The 16734-nt window shown below is 52.0% G+C and overlaps 1 protein-coding gene across 1 annotated transcript in view; it reads right to left on the bottom strand.

Moving 5' to 3' along the window:
• Nucleotides 1-3542: 3542 nt before the first annotated feature.
• The window catches only part of ZNRF4 (zinc and ring finger 4), a 77387-nt gene continuing 64195 nt past the window's right edge, over nt 3543-16734 (bottom strand). Inside the window, 2 exon segments of the mRNA XM_061189067.1 lie at nt 3543-4766; nt 4769-4796. Of these exon segments, the coding sequence (XP_061045050.1) occupies nt 3543-4766; nt 4769-4796 (1252 nt within the window).

Raw genomic sequence — 16734 nt, 5'->3', positions numbered from 1 at the left:
TCCTTGAGTCCACCCCCATCACTGAGGTTGGTCCCCTGTCCTCTGAGCCTCAGTTTCCCCATTTGGCCATACTCCCCCTTAGACAAACACAGCCAGGGCATGCCCTGGATGGACAAGAGGCAGCCTCTGCTGGTGTTTACCTAAAGCAGCAGTCGAGGCGGGGCCGATGGGGCTGGCACAGGCTGGCCTTACTAAACCGGCCGTCCTTAGCAGCGCCCGGCTTTCCCGGAGGCGGCTGGAGAAGGGCCCAGACCTGGCTGTGGGGGGACTGAAGAGGCTGGGATGATGCTGAGGCCTCTTCTCAGAGGGTACTGTGGGCAGGGACCTCTGTGTACACTTATTAAGCACCCACTGGATGCCAGACTAGTCTGCCTGGGGTCTTTGCCCATGCTGTTCCAGCTGCCAGGTTCACTTTTCCTTTTCACGGTGCTGATGCCTGCCCTTTCTGCTCTCAGTCTAGAAGACACTGCCTGCAGCAAGCCTCCCAGATTCTCTGGGTTGGGTCAGGCACCTCCCTTCGGGTTAACACAGTGCCTATGATTCCCCCATCACAGCACTGATCACCCAATATTATAGCTGGGCTGTGGGCAGGTCACTTAGTCAATCAACAAATACTGACAGTGTCAGGCACTGTGCATGCTTGGGGAACCCTGCAGGGCAGGTACTGTTACTGCCCCCATATTACAGATGGGAAAACCGAGGCTCAGAGAGGTTTAACAGTGGAAAGAAGCCATGTGGCCTGGGGCCTGGAGCACAGTAGGGCCTCGGTAAGAGCTGGGTTTCATCCCTGGTGACGGTGAGCTCACTCCCTCCGCTGGCATGGTCGTGAGAAAGGTCATCTCTCTGGTGAACCAGGATGTGCCTGCTCCCCTGTGGTGCCTGTGACCTTGAAGGATGCTCAGGCTTAGAGGTGTGGGGATTCATTCAGTCATTCATTCATTCATTTATTCAACAAACATGTATTGGACAGCTCTTGTGGACCAGTGGCAGGCATGCTGGCCACCCCAAATATCTGTTCTCTCTTCCATGGTAGTAGAACCCCTGGTTTTCAGCTGGACCGTTGGCCATTCAGAATAAAGACTACATTTCCCAGCATCCTTTTAGGCAAGTGTGGCCACATGGCTAAGTTCTGGCCAATGGGATGTGAGCAGAAGTGGTATATGGGATTTCTGGGGAAGTGTCCTTAAAGGGGGAGGGCGAGCCCTTCCTCACCTCTTCCTCCTCATTGACTGGCATGCAGATGTGATGGCTAGAGCTCAAGCAGCTGCCTTGTCCCATGAGGAGAAGGTCACTTGCTAAGGATGTGGAACAATAAGATAAAAGGAACCCGGGCCCTGGACACCGTGGAGCCTCCATGCTATCCCCGGACTGACTACTCAAGTTCATGAGCAAATAACTCTCCGTGCTTAAGCTGCTCTGGGCAGGTCTCAGATCCCATGGCCAACTCCAAGCTTGACTGCTACACACGTTCCTCCCTGTCTCTACTTCTCCATCCTCATCCCAGCCCATGCCTGCTGGACAGAGAGGCCTGTCCCTGCTTGGCAGCTCTGGCCTTCCACAGCTCTTGGCAGCTTTGGGCCATCCACAGGGACCAAGGCAGTGTCCTCTGGATAGTGAAGCTTCCGTTTGCGGCCTTAGGGCCATCAGGCTAGGAGCAGTCCCTCAAAAGGTGGGTGGGAGGTCTTTACCATCTTCCAAGCATCCTGTGCAAGGACCTCTGCCCACGTCTCTGTGCCCCTCCCCACCCCATACACACCAGAGCTGTGACCAGCAGCCCACTCTTTGCCATCATCCATCCAAGAAGAGACCCCCTTTCTCTGAACTACCTTGGAGGTTCCCAGCTATGTAGTGAAGTGCAGACCACAAAGCACAAGGGAAAAACACTCCCGTGTGTGAAAAAGAAGACATTTGACTAAACACAGACATTCCCTCATGAATCCACCAAGACCAGACTACCGGGTCCAAATCCCACTATCACCCGTACACTGTGCCCTCTGAGAAATTCTATACAATGTTCCCTCCTGGACCTTCCTGATCATGCTTGCCTCAAGCCTAGCATCTGCCCCTCATTCATTGCCTAGAAGACCCCCTTCACTGGCCCAACCCTTCTGAGAAGAGCATGCACTGGGACCTGAAGAAACACCTTATCTGTCCGCCATAAAATTAAACCACATCTGAGCTGGTCTCTGAATTCAACTACAAATTAACAGAAGCTACGGGGGACGGAGGCATCCGTGAAATGACACCACAGGGACACCCCATCAGCAAAACCCAGATCCAGGACATCTGTGCAGGGTGAATGACCTGGTGGCCTCAAATAAACAAATTGCAAGGAAAATTTAAGAGAGAAAGATGGCAAGAGAAGCTCTCGATTAACAGAGACTTAGGAGACCATCAGCAATAACCCTAGACTCTATCTAGATCCTGATTCAAAGAGCCTAAAAAAATTGTATATTGTAAACATGCACATTTCCATTTGCTCCCTAGGTGGATATTTGATGCTATTTAGGAATCATTATTCTGGACATGATACTGGAGTTTGCAGAGTTTCTTAAGGGGTCTTATCTTATAAAGCAGGGTCTCTCCCCTTAGCACTGTGGACCCGCAGGCCAGATCATTCTCTGAGGTGAGACCGTCCTGGGCGCTGTGGGGTGTGGAGCAGCCTCCCTGATCCCACCCCCTCGATGCCAGGAGCCAACCCCAGTCATGACGACCACAGATGTCCCCAGACATTGCCCAGTGTCCCCGGGGGACAACATCCCCACCCCAGCTGAGAACTACTGCTTTAGAGACACAGATTGAAATATTTACAGATGAAAAAGCATCTGGGATTTGCACCAAAATAGAGAGAGAGGAGGAAGAACAGAGGAGACCAGAGTGGCCAGTAGATAATCATTGAATCTGAGTGATGGGTACACGTGGGGAGGGTCATTATTCCATTCTTTCTACTTGGGTGTGTTTGACACTTTCCACTATAAATAGTTGAAATGCTGGGGAAATTCAAATTAAATCCATAGTTCAGTTCATCGTAACCTACCCAAGGTGCTCTCTCAGTTGAATCAAACGTGCTATGCTGAAGTAAGACATGAACACTCAGGAGAAGCTGGGCAAGGGGTCCATGGAAACTATCTCTAGTACCTTTGCAACTTTTCTGTAAAGCTAAAATTATTCCAAAGTAACAAGTTTATTTTTTGTTTAAGGTTTAAATGAATAATAAGCATATGGGAAATCAGCCGCTCCTGTGCCCAGTATTGGAACGGAGGCACAGGGGCCCCGTCGCAGGGCCCCCAAGGACATGAGGCACACAGCAGCCCTCAGAATACCGGCCCCCCGCCCCCATATACCCTCACTCGCCCACAGATGCCAGGAGCCAACCTTAGGCTCAGCTTGCCACACACGTGGCATGAGGGGCCGGTCCGCCCCACAGCAGCCAGGGCAAGAATCCGCTTTCAAACCCACTTTATTATCTAGCCTCCAGACTAGAAACACTCCTCACTTCTACCCTCCCCGCCCCAATCTCCACCAGCCAGGGGCGGCGGGCCTCAGAGGGGCTCTGGGGGCCCCTCCAAGGATGCGTTGGCCTCAGCTGCCCCCACGGAGGTGGCACTCCAGCGGCGGGGGGCGCTGGCTCGGGTCAGCAGCTCCAGCCTCCGGGAGCGCAGCCGGGTCTGGATGGCCCAGATCGGGGGGTGGTGACCAGGCAGCGAGGGGTCCTCCTCGTCCCCATAGCTGCCGACGGTGGAGTCAGAGCCGTCCTCCGTGCTGGCCACCGACTGCTTGCACACAGGGCAGGAGCGCCGGGCAGCCTGGGAGAACCAGGGGTCGATGCACTTGCAGTGGTAGGTATGGGAGCAGGGCAGGATCTTGAGCTGGTCACCTTCCTCGTATTCATCCAGGCAGATGGCACACAGGTCGTTAAGCCTCGTGAAAGTGCTCACCTGGGCCCTCTGGCTGGCCCGCGCCTTGACCACTGGCCTGCGGGCCCACCAGGCCCACAGCCAGTTCCATAGACACCGCAGGACGAAGAAGGCGGTCGTGAGCAGGGCGAGGGTGCAGCCCAGCACCCAGGAGATGGCCAGCATGGGGTGGCAGTCCAGGTCCGGGCAGGGTGGGTGGTCGGGCAGCAGGAGGACGTGGGCCAATTTGTCGCAGCGCACGATGACCCGCAGGTCCTGGGAGGTGGCCTCGCCCACGAACACTGAGGGGATGGTGATCTGGCGCCGCAGGTCCTCGTAGACATGGGCCATGAGCACCAGGTCGTCAGAGCGCACGTTGTACACAATGGCCGCCTGGAAGCCGGCCCGCTGGGCGTGCAGCACCTTGAGGTCAAACGTGCAATCGTACCGGCGGATCAGCACGATGGCACCCAGGGAGCCGTTGCCCGGCCGCGGGCCCTCGATGGGATGGCACGCGTTGGCCGGTCTGGCCTCCATCAGGTAGCCCCGCACGCCTTCGGGGGCTAGGGGCACCCCGAACAGGGCCGGCAGGTCCGCAAAATCCACGGTGCTTGAGTTACCATCCAGCACGGCTCGCACCACCGCCTGTATGGGCACCAGCAGCCCCAGGAGGGTCAGTGAGACCCTGACTGCCCGCAGGGCCAGGACTGGCCAGGGCTGCCCCATGGCCAGCACCTCCTTCTCTGGCTGCGGTGTGGAGCTAGGTCCCGCTGGGGACCACAGACAGGAGGCCTCCAGGCATCTCCAGGACCTCCCAGGGGGCCCGTGGCCGGGGTGTGAATGGAGCTTGAACGGGTGGCTCAGAGGCAGTTAGACAGAGCGGCTGGGACCTGCGTGGCCCTAGACAGAAACAGCTCCTGGTGGCAGCCCAGCGTGCATTGTGTCTTTGAAGGCTGGTCCCAGGAGGAGCTGACCTACCCAGGCAGCCTTCCTAGCAGATGACACTGAGACCAGGAGCCCCCAGAGTTCTAGATGCTCCCGGCCTCTGTGACATCGCCCTGTTACATCCTGGTCCCTCACCCACACCCCCCACCGAGACAGAATTCCTGGGGCTCTGACCTGGGGGGCTGGGCAACCTTCGCAAAAACTTCTGGAAGGCTCAGAGCATCCCCAGCTCCTGGACCTCGTAAGGCCCAGAGGTGCCACAAAGTGGGCTGGCTGCTGCCCCACCACCACCCCGTGGCTTGGATCCAGCCCTCATACTCGCATTCTGCCAACATCATCTCCCCAAGCCTCCTAGGGACCCACTGAGGAAGGGGCTAATTTTTCCCCCCTTTCGAGATTTCCAGGGGACTCAGACTTGTTCAGGGCACCCTCTGCCCATGAGGTCTTAGAGCCCAAATCCCAGATACCCTCCCTCTCTTCCCCTCACTCACTCTGCTCCAGACACATGGGTCTCCTTGTTGTTCCTCCAACACACCAGGCCCGGTCCTGCCTCAGGGCCTTTGCACAGGCTGTTCCCTCAGCCTGGAATGCCCTTTCTCCCTGTGATCAGCATTTTCTCACCCTTCAGGTTCTCAGTTCATATGTCCTCAGAATCTAACTGACTTGATATGGGGGGAGGGAGAAGTGCCAAGGTCAGGGCTGGGCTGGCAGGAGTGGGTGGTCCAAGTCCTCACCACCTGGTAGACTACCTGCACTGGCTTTATTCTCTCAGGTCAGAGCTTCCTTTCTAGCCAGGTCTCCAGCTGTCCCTCATTCCTCAGCCAGAGCCCTGGCCATCAGCCTCATGAACCCCCAACTCCTCATCCCCAAATCTCCCACCGTGAGTCTGCCACCTGGCTGGGCAGCCTACTCAAGCCCTGATTCCTTGCTCTGTCATTGACAAGCTGTGTGATGTCAGATAAGTCACTTAAGCTCTCTGGGCCCCAGCTTCCAGATCTGTAAAATGGGTATAATGATGAGGAACCCGTCTTGTAGGGCTGGTGGTATGAGAATTAAATGAGAGAATGTCTGATTGGCATTCAGCATAGGGTCTGAATTTTTTCATTCTCCCATAACAGACCTGCCTCCAGTTCACAACTCTTTCAGTTCATCACCACATGCCAGCCAGGGATATTTCTAAAATCTCAATCCTCTGGTCTCTCCCATGCTCTAAACTCTCCCATGGCTCCCCATTGCCCTCCAGATAAAGTCCATGTTCCTTTCTGTGTCCTACAAGCTCTCCCATGGTCAAGCCCCTGCCAATCTCCAAAGCCTCAATGCTTTTCTTTCTTTTTTTAAAATTATTTGTTTATTTATTTATTTATTTTTGGCTGCGTTGGGTCTTCGTTGCTGCATGCGGGCTTTCTCCAGTTGCAGCGAGTGGAGGCTACTCTTCGTTGCAGTGCATCAGCTTCTCATTGCAGTGGCTTCTCTTGTTGCAGAGCATGGGCTCTAGGCGCATGGGCTTCAGTAGTTGTGGCTTGCAGGCTTTGTTGTTCCTCAGCATGTGGGATCTTCCCAGACCAGGGCTTGAACCCATGTCCCCTTCATTGGCAGGCAGATTCCTAACCACTGTGCCACCAGGGAAGTCCCCTCAGTGCTTTTCAATGCTCTAAATGCATCATGATTTGCTGACCTCTAGAACTTTGCAAATGCTGTTCCCTCTGCCAGGAACAGAATTCTCTCTCCTCAACCATACTTTGCCAGGCTGACTACTTATTCTTCAGGTTTTCTCAGTTGGTCTAATACCTCCCAGAGCAGCCCTCAGCCAATGATAGAGAAGAGACACGGGAGTGAAACAGGCAGAAGCCCATGTGACAACAGAGGCAGAGATTGGAGGGATGTGTCTACTAGCCAAGGGATGCCAAGTGTGGCCAGCAACCACCAGGAGCTGGGAGTGAGGCACGGAACACAGTCTCCCTCTGAGCCTGCGAGAAGGAATCAACTGGGCTGATACCTTGATTTTGGACTTCCAGCCTCCAGAACTGTGAGGGAATAAATTTCTGTTGTTTTGAACCCCCTGGTTATGGCAGCTGTAGAAGTGAATGCACAATGGAATCCTTGTCCTAGGGTTTGCATCTGGGTGAGGCCAAAAAAACACGAGGTGTCACCGCACTGAGACTGGAGGGTAAGGATGAAGTTGGTGTAAGGGGGCAGAGAACAGCATGTTGGGGATGCAAATGGCATGTGCAAAGGTCCTAAGGTGAGCGAGAGATAGAGATAGAGAGAGCTGAATGGTTGGATATGACAAGCCATTCAGAGTGGCTAAAAAGAGGGTCTTATTCAAGGATAGGAGAGAGATGGGGGAAGGAAGGGCAGGACCAGATCCAAACCTTGAATGTCGATGGCCTTGGGGTTTACACAGAGAATGACGAGGAGCCATAGAAAGTTTAGAGTAGAGGCAGGACATGACTGGATTTTGTTTCCCATTTCCGCTCTATATATTTCTGCACTGTTTGCATCTTTTACGATGGGAATAAATTCACTTATTCCTCCTGAAATAAAAAAGAGGTTTGTGTTTCTGAAAGAACCCTCTGGTTGTTGCGTGGAGGGTGGGTTGGAGAGAGAGAGAAAGAGGTGGAGAAGCCACGGAGGCAGCTATAGCATCCAGGGAGGGACTGGGGAATGGGACAGAGAGACTAAGAGGGGACTATATCCCTGAATGAGTGAGTGGGTGTGAAGGACAAAAGGGGAGGTGACCATGAATGTCTTCCCCTGGGGCTTACTTCAAGAAAATCTTGTTTGGTGCTACAGTCTTTAATGTCTTTCTGGTAATTGCTAATTTCCCTAAGAGACAGGTCCTTGGCCCCGTTGGCATTTTAAAACATCATTTTGTTTTCTGTGTCTTTGTTTCTTGTGAGTCCCATCCCTTCGTGGCAAGAGATATGGGTTTTTCGTTTATGACTCACAAAATTTTCTTTTTAAAGAAAGATAAAATGTAGATCCTCAGGGAGTATTTGGTAAATAAAGGAACAGGTGCATGATAGTAGGGGAAAAGGTCAGGAAAGAGCTCTCCAAAGATGGACAGTTGATAAATAGGGTGTATTAGTTTCCTAGGGCTGCTGTAACAAAGTACCATAAACTGGGTGGCTGAGAACAGATGTATTATCTTGTGCTTCTAGAGGTCAGAAGTCCAAGATCAAGGTGTTGGCAGGGTGGCACTCCTTTTTTTTTTTCTTTTTAAAATATTTATTTATTTATTTATTTGGCTGCACCAGGTCCTAGTTGCGGCATGCAGGATCTAGTTCCCTGACAAGGGATCGAACCCGGGCCCCCTGCATTGGGAGCGTGGAGTCTTAACCACTGGACCACCAGGGAAGTCCCAGGTGGCACTCCTTCTGAAGTCTCTTCTGGTGTGCCAGGGAATTAACCCCCTGCGGAGCAGCCCAGAAACAATGAAAAATAGAGGCGAGCGGACAAATGCCCCATCTCTCGCTCCTCAAATGAGATAACTCTGGGGTGCACATCCCTCACCATCTCCTAGAGGCCCCCAGTGAGACTGGGCCCCACCTGTCCCCATGATAACTTGCTCTTGACAATGCTTCCTTCATGGGTTGCCTTCCTTTTCCTGTCTCCCTCCTGCCACTCCCCTCCCAGTGTTCTCTGAGATCACTTCCAAAATAAATAACTGGCATTCAAATCCTTGTTTTGGGGTCTGCTCCTAGGCAAACCCAACCTAAGATGCTGCCTGAGAACAGAAGAATGCACAAGGAAGCAGAACAAAGAGACCAGGAGAGACCCAGGTCCTAAAAGCATCATTTGAGCACCTCAGTCCATCTGAGCCTGAAGGCCATACAAACGTGTACCCCTGTTACATGAGCCAGTTATATCCCTCTTTTTGCCTGAGAGAGGGTGTCTATCCCCACACAACAAACCTCATAGGGGAGTGGTGAGTCTTCCAGAACCTCATAGGAGAAGACACTGGGATCAACTGTAAGTTTGATTTTCTTTTTCTGCTTCATGCTGTCTCCTTCCCCAAATATTTCTAGCGAGAACCTACTTTGATGATGCTGGAGGGGACATACCATAGACGACTGGTTCCTCTGACTGTTAGTTATAAAGCACATATCAGATGGGGTGATGAGATGTGCCAGGGTTCACTCTGATTTCTCCAGAAGTCAAAGTCACATCTTCTTCCTTCCTTGGTGAATCTCCTGTAAATTGGATGCTAAACTTGCACATACATGGGCGGGCATGCAGTACACATACTCATCCAGCAGGATTGCGATTCAGGAGACCCGTGTGACCCCAAGGGGCTGGGGCTTGAGCTGGAGAGGGGGGTGGATTTGGAGGTCGGCCAGGGGTCCTTGATAAATTGCCAGTGAGTCATCCACAGGAAGGCTGCCCTGGGCCCCTCTGTCTCTCTGTTTCTCCTCTCTATGTATCTCTATTTCTGTCTCTCTCTCTGAATCTCTGACTCTGTCTCTCTCTCCCTCCTTCTCTATCTTTGTGTCTCAGAGTCGCTTTTTGTCTTTGCCTCTTTTGTTTCTGCCTCTGTCTCTGTCCCTCTCTCTCTAACTTTCTCTCTGTCTCAGTCTTTCTATGTCTCTGTGTCAATATCTCTATTTGTTACTATCTGACTCTGCTGTAAGTCCTTGTCCTGAGATTTCTGTCTCTGTCTCTGTCTGGCCCTGTGTCTCTATGTAAGTTTTTCTTGGTCTCTGTCACCTTGTCCCTGTGTCTCTCTTTTCTTTTCTCTCATGCTACTTTCTGGGTGTGTGTCTGTCTCTCCGTGTCTTTCTCTGCCTGCCTCTCTCTCATCCCCCACTCCTCAGTCCCACACCTGGCCCACGGCAGATAACCCACAGTGAGTTTTGTCAGCTTGAAAGCAAAGGCACATCTCTGTGATGTGGTGAGAGAGGGGAGCTGGGTTTAAGGCCCAACACAGCCCTCACTTACTGGCTGAGTCATTCCCTCTCAGTCTCAGCATCACACCTCCCCGTCTGTAAAATGAAGGGGGTCAGTGCAGAGCCAACAGTCTCTGAACACAATTGCCAATGGACCTTCCCACTGTCTTTTGAGCTTGGGGCTGTGCTTTTTCCTACTTTTCCCAGGAGGAAGCTGGCGTGCAGAGGGAGGACCATCCTCCCCAAGTGCCACAGCTAAGAGGAGGAGGGACCATCTTCCACGCCCCAGGCTCCCCAGACCTCCTGCCCTTGCTGGGCCAGGCATCCAGCTGCCCATCACAGACTTGCTGTCTGAGGTCAGATGGCTTCATGTCTCTTCCCACCTTTCCTCTCCGAGGTCCCGGTTTTTACGATGGAATAATTAAATTTGTGAAGACAGAAAACATTGCTGAGGAGAGGGATCTGTCTGCACAGGACGATGTGCCAGGTGATGGGTACACAGTAGTGACCAAGACAAAACTCCTGAATTTACAGAGATTATATTCTAGCTGAGAGGAGGGGAGATAGGCCAGGACACAAATTAACTGAATGAATAAACCATCAACCATCAAAAGAAATAATTTCAAGGTGGGACGTGCTATGAAGGAAATCAAGAAGCATTAGTTGGGGCACTCAGGGAAGGGCTCCCCAAGGTGGGGACATTTGAATGGAAGCCTGAAGTGAGGGAAGGCCTTCGCTTCTAGAACATTCTTGGGGTGCCACCAAATCATACTTCATGAGCACCTGGGATTTGTTGATTGGTGTCCTTTCAAATCAAATGTTTGCTTATGCACCTGCTGTGTGTGTGCGCCAGGCACTGGGGACACAGGAGCGACCGGGACAGACCCAGCCCCCACCCTCTAGGAGACTCTGTCCAGCAGAGGAAGAAAAGTTTCAAACAAATGAATGAGAAAGTTTCACAAGACAATGTGGAGATAAGATAAAGGGTCTAAGTATCCAATCAATGGAAGAATGCTAGAATGTGTGGGTGAAAGTTTAAGGAGAAACAGGCTGGTTACATATTGTCAAAGTAACTCACCCACGATATTTACAGATTTGAAAGGTAAGAAGGTAACTTTCCAGGGGGGAAATGTGGTGTTGTCCTAACCACGTGATCAAGCTTAACATCACTGGTGATGAGATAGAGCAACTTCCTGAGTCTCTTGACATCCTACACCAAGAAGGATGCAACATCACCCTCATGGGATTCTGGGAAAAAACACACGACCCCAGTCCAACTGTGAGCAGACATTGGACAGATCCGAACTGAGGGACCTTCTGCAAAACCCCCGGCCAGTGCTCTTCATAAATGTCAAGGTCATGGAAGACACGGAAAGACTGAGGAACTGTTCCAGAGTGAAGGACGCCAGGGTGATATGATGATGAGATTCACTGAGTGATCCTGGGTGGGATCCTGGACACTCATGGTAAAACTTCAATAAGGTCTGTAAGTTCGTTAGTAATATTGTCCCCGTATTACTTTGCTGGTTTTCATCACCTTACCGGGTTATATACGATGTTAACATTAGGGGAAGCTGGGTGGAGGGTATGCAGGAATGCCACTTATATTTCTGCTGCTTTTCTGTAAATCTAAAATTATTCTGAAACAAAACATTTTTAAAATAAACAACCAAAGAGGCTTAAGGCACTAAAATGAAGGACGATGGGGAGGAAGAGGAGGAGGCGGAGAAAGAGGGAGAGGAAGCGGGGGTAGGAGCAGAGCCTGGCCTATCTGGGCTCCCCGCAAGCAGCCCTGAGACAGGTTTCGGGTGCAAGCAGTTTATGTGGGAGGTGATCCCAGGAAGCCCCAGGAGGGAGCGAGGGAGTGTGGGAGGGATGGGAAGAAGCCCATCCAGGGTGCATTCGTGAGTAGGTGACTGTGGTGGGCAGATGGGGCTCAGTCCCATTGGGGACCTCTGCAGAGCATGAACTTCAGAGTTGCCTGGCTCTGGGAATGAGGGAGCTGGGGTATTTACACTCCTGCTCCTGCCGGCCATTGGTTGGGGGCTGCTGGAGGGAATGGCACGAACTCTGAGATACTTCTCACCTGCCATGGGTTTGAGCAGAGCAGGCTCAGGCAGAGAGTCAGAGCTGGGATGCCTGCCAGCAGTGCAGGGAAATGGTGAGGGCCCAGGGGATCTGGACAGGCCGACAGCATGAGCTGAAGAGACTTTACAGCTGCACTGACCAATATGGCAGCCACCAGCTACCTGGGCTTATTTCAGTTCATTAAAATGAAATAAAATTAAACATTCAGTTCCTCACTCACACATGCCACCTGTGCTCCACAGGTGCTCCATAGCCACTTGTGGGTGACTGTGTTTGGTGGCACAGGTCTAGAACATTCCATCAGTCACAGAAAGTTCTACTGGGCAGCACTGCATTGGAGGATTTTAAGCGAGAGAGTGGCATTATCCAATTAAGGCTCTAGGAAAATCCCTCTGACTGCTGAAGGAAAACAGTCAGTTGGGGGTAAGGGTGGAAGCCAGCAGCCCAGGAAGGAGGCAGGGGCAAGCATGCAGGCTGGAGGTGACGGAGGCTCGGACTGGTGCAGTAGCAGTAGGGGAAGTAGCTGTTTGGAAATGGCATCACCAGTGAGTCCTGACCATTTGGACCTCAGAGGTGAAGGGAGAGGAAGAAGAGGAGCTGAGATCTGGACTCTGCTGTGAGCAGCGGGGGGCGGTGGGAGGCCTGTCCCTCAGATGGGGACCCAGGAGGGAAAGCCAATTCAGGTGCAAATGCTGAGCTTTTTCTGGGCCCCCCAGGGCCTGAAGGGTCAGGGAGAAGTCCAGGGGGACATCCAGTTGGCAGTTGGACTCTAATCGTGGAGGCCTGGGTAAACACAGGAATCTGGGCCCTCGGGCCATTCTGGCCACAGGCCCAGCTGGCAACCACTGGGCCATGATCTAACTTGGCAGGCGGAAGCCAAGCCCCGTCCCCAGGCTCGAAGGCACAGCTAAATGCTGTGCCTAAATGCTAACAAGTTTTGCCTCCAAATGGTGGCAGGGTATGCGTGTGTGTATGTGTGTGTTTAATTCTGGAATGAATTTAATTCTAATTCCGCCGACTTTCGGATGGGAAACAGCTGTCTTAATGAGTTAAACAGTGGGTTTAAAATAGCAAGCATCTGTTCGCAGTCTGAGATAGCACCTGCTGAAGCTGTTTGGAGGCTCTGGGGCTCACAGTTTGGGGCTCCTCTGGGGATGATGCAGGACATGGGGTTAGCAGGTCCAAGAAGCAGGTTCAAAGCTGGCCCTGCCACCAGGCAAGTTACCTCCCCCTGGAACTTCTGCTGCTTCATCTGTAAAAACAGGGTCTGTTTACCCACCACACTGAGCTGTACTCTGTGCTAGAACCAGGTGTACAGCTGAGGATGGCTCAGGCTGGTCCTGCGGGGGCGACAGACCATGAGCACATACCTCCAGAGCTCACATGCCTCCTGGCTGTGTGGCCTGAATCTCTCCGTGTCTCAGTTTCCTCATCTATAAATGGAGATAATAACATTACCCAACGCACAGAGTTGTTTAAAAGTTTAGATGGGGGACTTCCCTGGTGGTGCAGTGGTTAAGAATCTGCCTGTCAATACAGGGGACACAAGTTCGAGCCCTGGTCCGGGAAGATCCCACGTGCCGCGGAGCTACTAAGACTGTGCACCACAACTACTGAGCCTGCACTCTAGAGCCCACGAGCCACAACTACTGAGCCCGCGTGCTGCAACTACTGAAGCCTGCACACCTGGAGCCTGTGCTCTGCAACGAGAGAAGCCACCGCAATGAGAAGCTCGCACACCACAGAGAAGAGTAGACCCCCGCTCGCCGCAGCTAGAGAAACCCTGTGCACAGCAACAAAGACCCCACACAGCCAAAAATAAATAAATAAATAAATATATTAAAAAAAAAGTTTAGATGAGTTAAGACACGTGAAGTCCATGCTTAGAACCAGGTCAGGCAGACAGTGAGTGCTATGTAAATGTGTAATGAGTTTTTTAAGTAAATAAATGTATCATAGAATTCCAGAGAGGAATAAGAGCTAGGGAGAGGAAATCACAGGGTGATGGATGCCACAGAGGGGACTGGGTGGAGCTGATTTAGACAGGGAAGTCAGGGAGGGCTTCCCTGAGGAGGTGACTTTTGAGCTGAGACCTGGAGGCTTCCCACGTGTAAGTTAGGAATGGAGCGTTCCAGGCAGAGGGGATGGCAGGTGCAAAGGCCCTGTGGCAGGACCATGTTTGGGTATTCCGCAAATAGCAAGGAGGCTGGCATGGGTGGAAGAGGAATAGGGCCAGAATTTGAACAAACCTGTAGGTTGCATTATGGAATTTAAGCTTTATCCTAAAGGCACTGGGGAGCCACTGTGGGTTTCAGCTCAGGAAAGAGTGAGATCTGATTTGCAGCCAGATTTACAGCTCTCATCTTGGTTTCTGCTTGCATTTTTTAAGCACCTACTGGACACCTGGCCCTCATGCAGAATCAGAGTTGCTCATGGCCAAGTTGGGAAAGAGAAACATGTTGAAATGCCACACGCTTCTATCCCAGCTCGGCAGAGTGTAGCCCACGGGTGACGTTCTGGGCACAGACAGCCTTGGGTTCGAGTTCCAGCTCTGCCACTTCCCAGCCACATGGCCTGTCCTCAATCTCTCCTTCTTGTGATTGAGTTGTCTTCTGGATGGAACAAGACAATCCACGCCCAGCACTTCGCATGTGCTGTCATCACGTTTCCAAAGCTTAAACTAACTTCTTAAAAAGCGAAACTCACACCTACCATATGACCCAGCAATTCCACTCTTAGGGATATGCTCAAGAAAAAGAGATCACACATCCATACAAAGACATGTACCTGCAAGTCCAGAGCAGCCCCAAACTGGAAACCACCACACTGTCCATCAACAGGTAAATGGATAAGCAAACCGTGGTCCGTATGAAGCATGGAACATTCCTCAGCTGTGGGGAGGAACGAAGCACTGGGACAAACGACACGGAAGCCAGATGGAAGAATGCACACCACGTGATACCCAGAAAATGCAAACTAATGTATAGTGACTGAAAGCAGATCAGTGGTTGCCTGAAAAGGATGGGGGGGTGAGGGGGAGTAGGGAGGAGTTACAAAGGGGCCCAAGGGACATGGGGGGGGTGATGTGCCTGCACGAAAACACATCCAACTCACACTTCAAATATTTGCATTTTACTGTATGCAAACTATACCTCAATAAAGCTATAAAAACAAATGAATGAAATAACGACCCCCCCAAAAAAAGCCAAGCACTTAGCCCAGTGCCCAGGGTGCAGGAGGTACCAGCTGGGTTGGAAAGTTCGTGGGTGACCATAATGGGGGAGGGGGACAGGCATGGGGTTGGGGGAATTTAGGAAATCTTCCTGAGGCTGCAGTCCGGGGCCACAAGCTTGCCCCAGATACACCTCCTCCCCACCCTTGCCCTCCACACACCTCCATCCGGGGAAAGGAGCCTTGCCAGCCCGCACTTCACCCAGGCCCGGAAAAGTAATTTCTTAACCTTCTGCTCTCCGCCAACAAGACACAAGATTAATTACGGCCATAAACACATTGGGCGCCGCCTAAATATTTCATAGGTCTGTGCGTGCGCGCGCACACACGCAGCTCCCTCGTTTTTTTTATATTTTGTTTTTAAAGGAGGCTGCAGGTGGACACATGGGGAGATTGCCCCCCTTCCCCTCCTGTCCCTTCGCTTTCCTTCCCCTCCTGTTCTCTCCTGTCTTTTCTTCATTCCTTCCCCTGCCAGAAGGGTCTCAAGGAGATGGGGAGCTTTTGCCCTAGGTTCAATGGAGGAATGAGTTTCCCTGGCTGCCTCTTTGCAAGGTGGCAGATTTGCCAAGAGGATGTAGGAGGTGGCAGGGGGTCTGGGCATGACCTTACTCTCAGGCGAAAAACTGGAGGCCCCTGTGTCATTATGGAAAGTGGCCAAGAGCCCCCTCCCCCTTCCCAAGGATCAACACTCGTTTATTCATTCGACAGATGTTTCCTGGGGCTTTGGAGTATGGCGGTTTAGAACACAGACTTGGGATCAGAGGACCCGGTCCAATTCAGCCTCGACAATTTCTTGGCTGTGTGACCTTAGGTGACTGTCTTTACCTCTCTGAGCCGCGGTTTCCCTGTTTGCAAGATGGGGATAATAATTGTACCCTATATCACAGGGCTGCTTCAAAGCTTAAATTAGACCTAAAATACTTATAATGTTCTCAGTGTGGGGCCGGGTATACAGTAGGTGCTCAATAAGGTTAGCTATCATAGGAGGGTATATTACTGTTTGTTGAGCTCTGGGCCCTGTCCTGGGAGCTGGGAATGGAGCAGCAAAGGAGACCAATGGTTACCACCCCCCATGTTCAGACCTTATTTCTTCTTTTTTTAGCCCTCCACTTTACATATGGAGGCTCAAAGCCATGAAAGGGTTTGGTCAGAGACTCAGTGTAGGATATGGCTGAAGGAACTCAGAGATGTCTCAATAATCTCAAGGTCTCTTCTTTTTGCTGATGCAGAAATTGAGACCCAGAGAGGGACAGGGAAGTCTCGCATTCCTCCATCTCTGTGCCCAGCCCCAGATCTCAAGAGGGAGCCCAGAAAATTTCCTGTCACGTCCCTGCCTGTCTTTGGTGCTGCAGTATTGGGAGCCGCCTGCCTGCAATTTACCAAATATGACAGTGTCTTGGCCCCAGTGGTCCAGCCTGAGCCAGTGGCATCTGCAGGGCTGTCACCACCCACGCCGGGTCTGAGTGATGGAATGAGAGAAAGAAACTCAGGCTCTCACCGTGTGCCAGAGCCCAGCTGGCCAAGAACTTCTGCAGAATTGGGGGATGGCCGGAGACTCTCAACAACCCTACGGAAGGACGGGTCATAACCCCATTAGACAGATATGGAAACTGAGGCTCCAGGATGGAAAGTAAGTCAACCTGTGTTACACAGAAGGTACTCATCTGAGTCTCTCCTATTGCTGACCG

Source organism: Eubalaena glacialis, chromosome 4 (assembly GCF_028564815.1).
Source record: "Eubalaena glacialis isolate mEubGla1 chromosome 4, mEubGla1.1.hap2.+ XY, whole genome shotgun sequence".
Taxonomy (NCBI): domain Eukaryota; kingdom Metazoa; phylum Chordata; class Mammalia; order Artiodactyla; family Balaenidae; genus Eubalaena; species Eubalaena glacialis.
The sequence above is the reverse complement of the archived record's forward strand: the minus strand, read 5'-3'. Positions and strand labels throughout refer to the sequence as shown.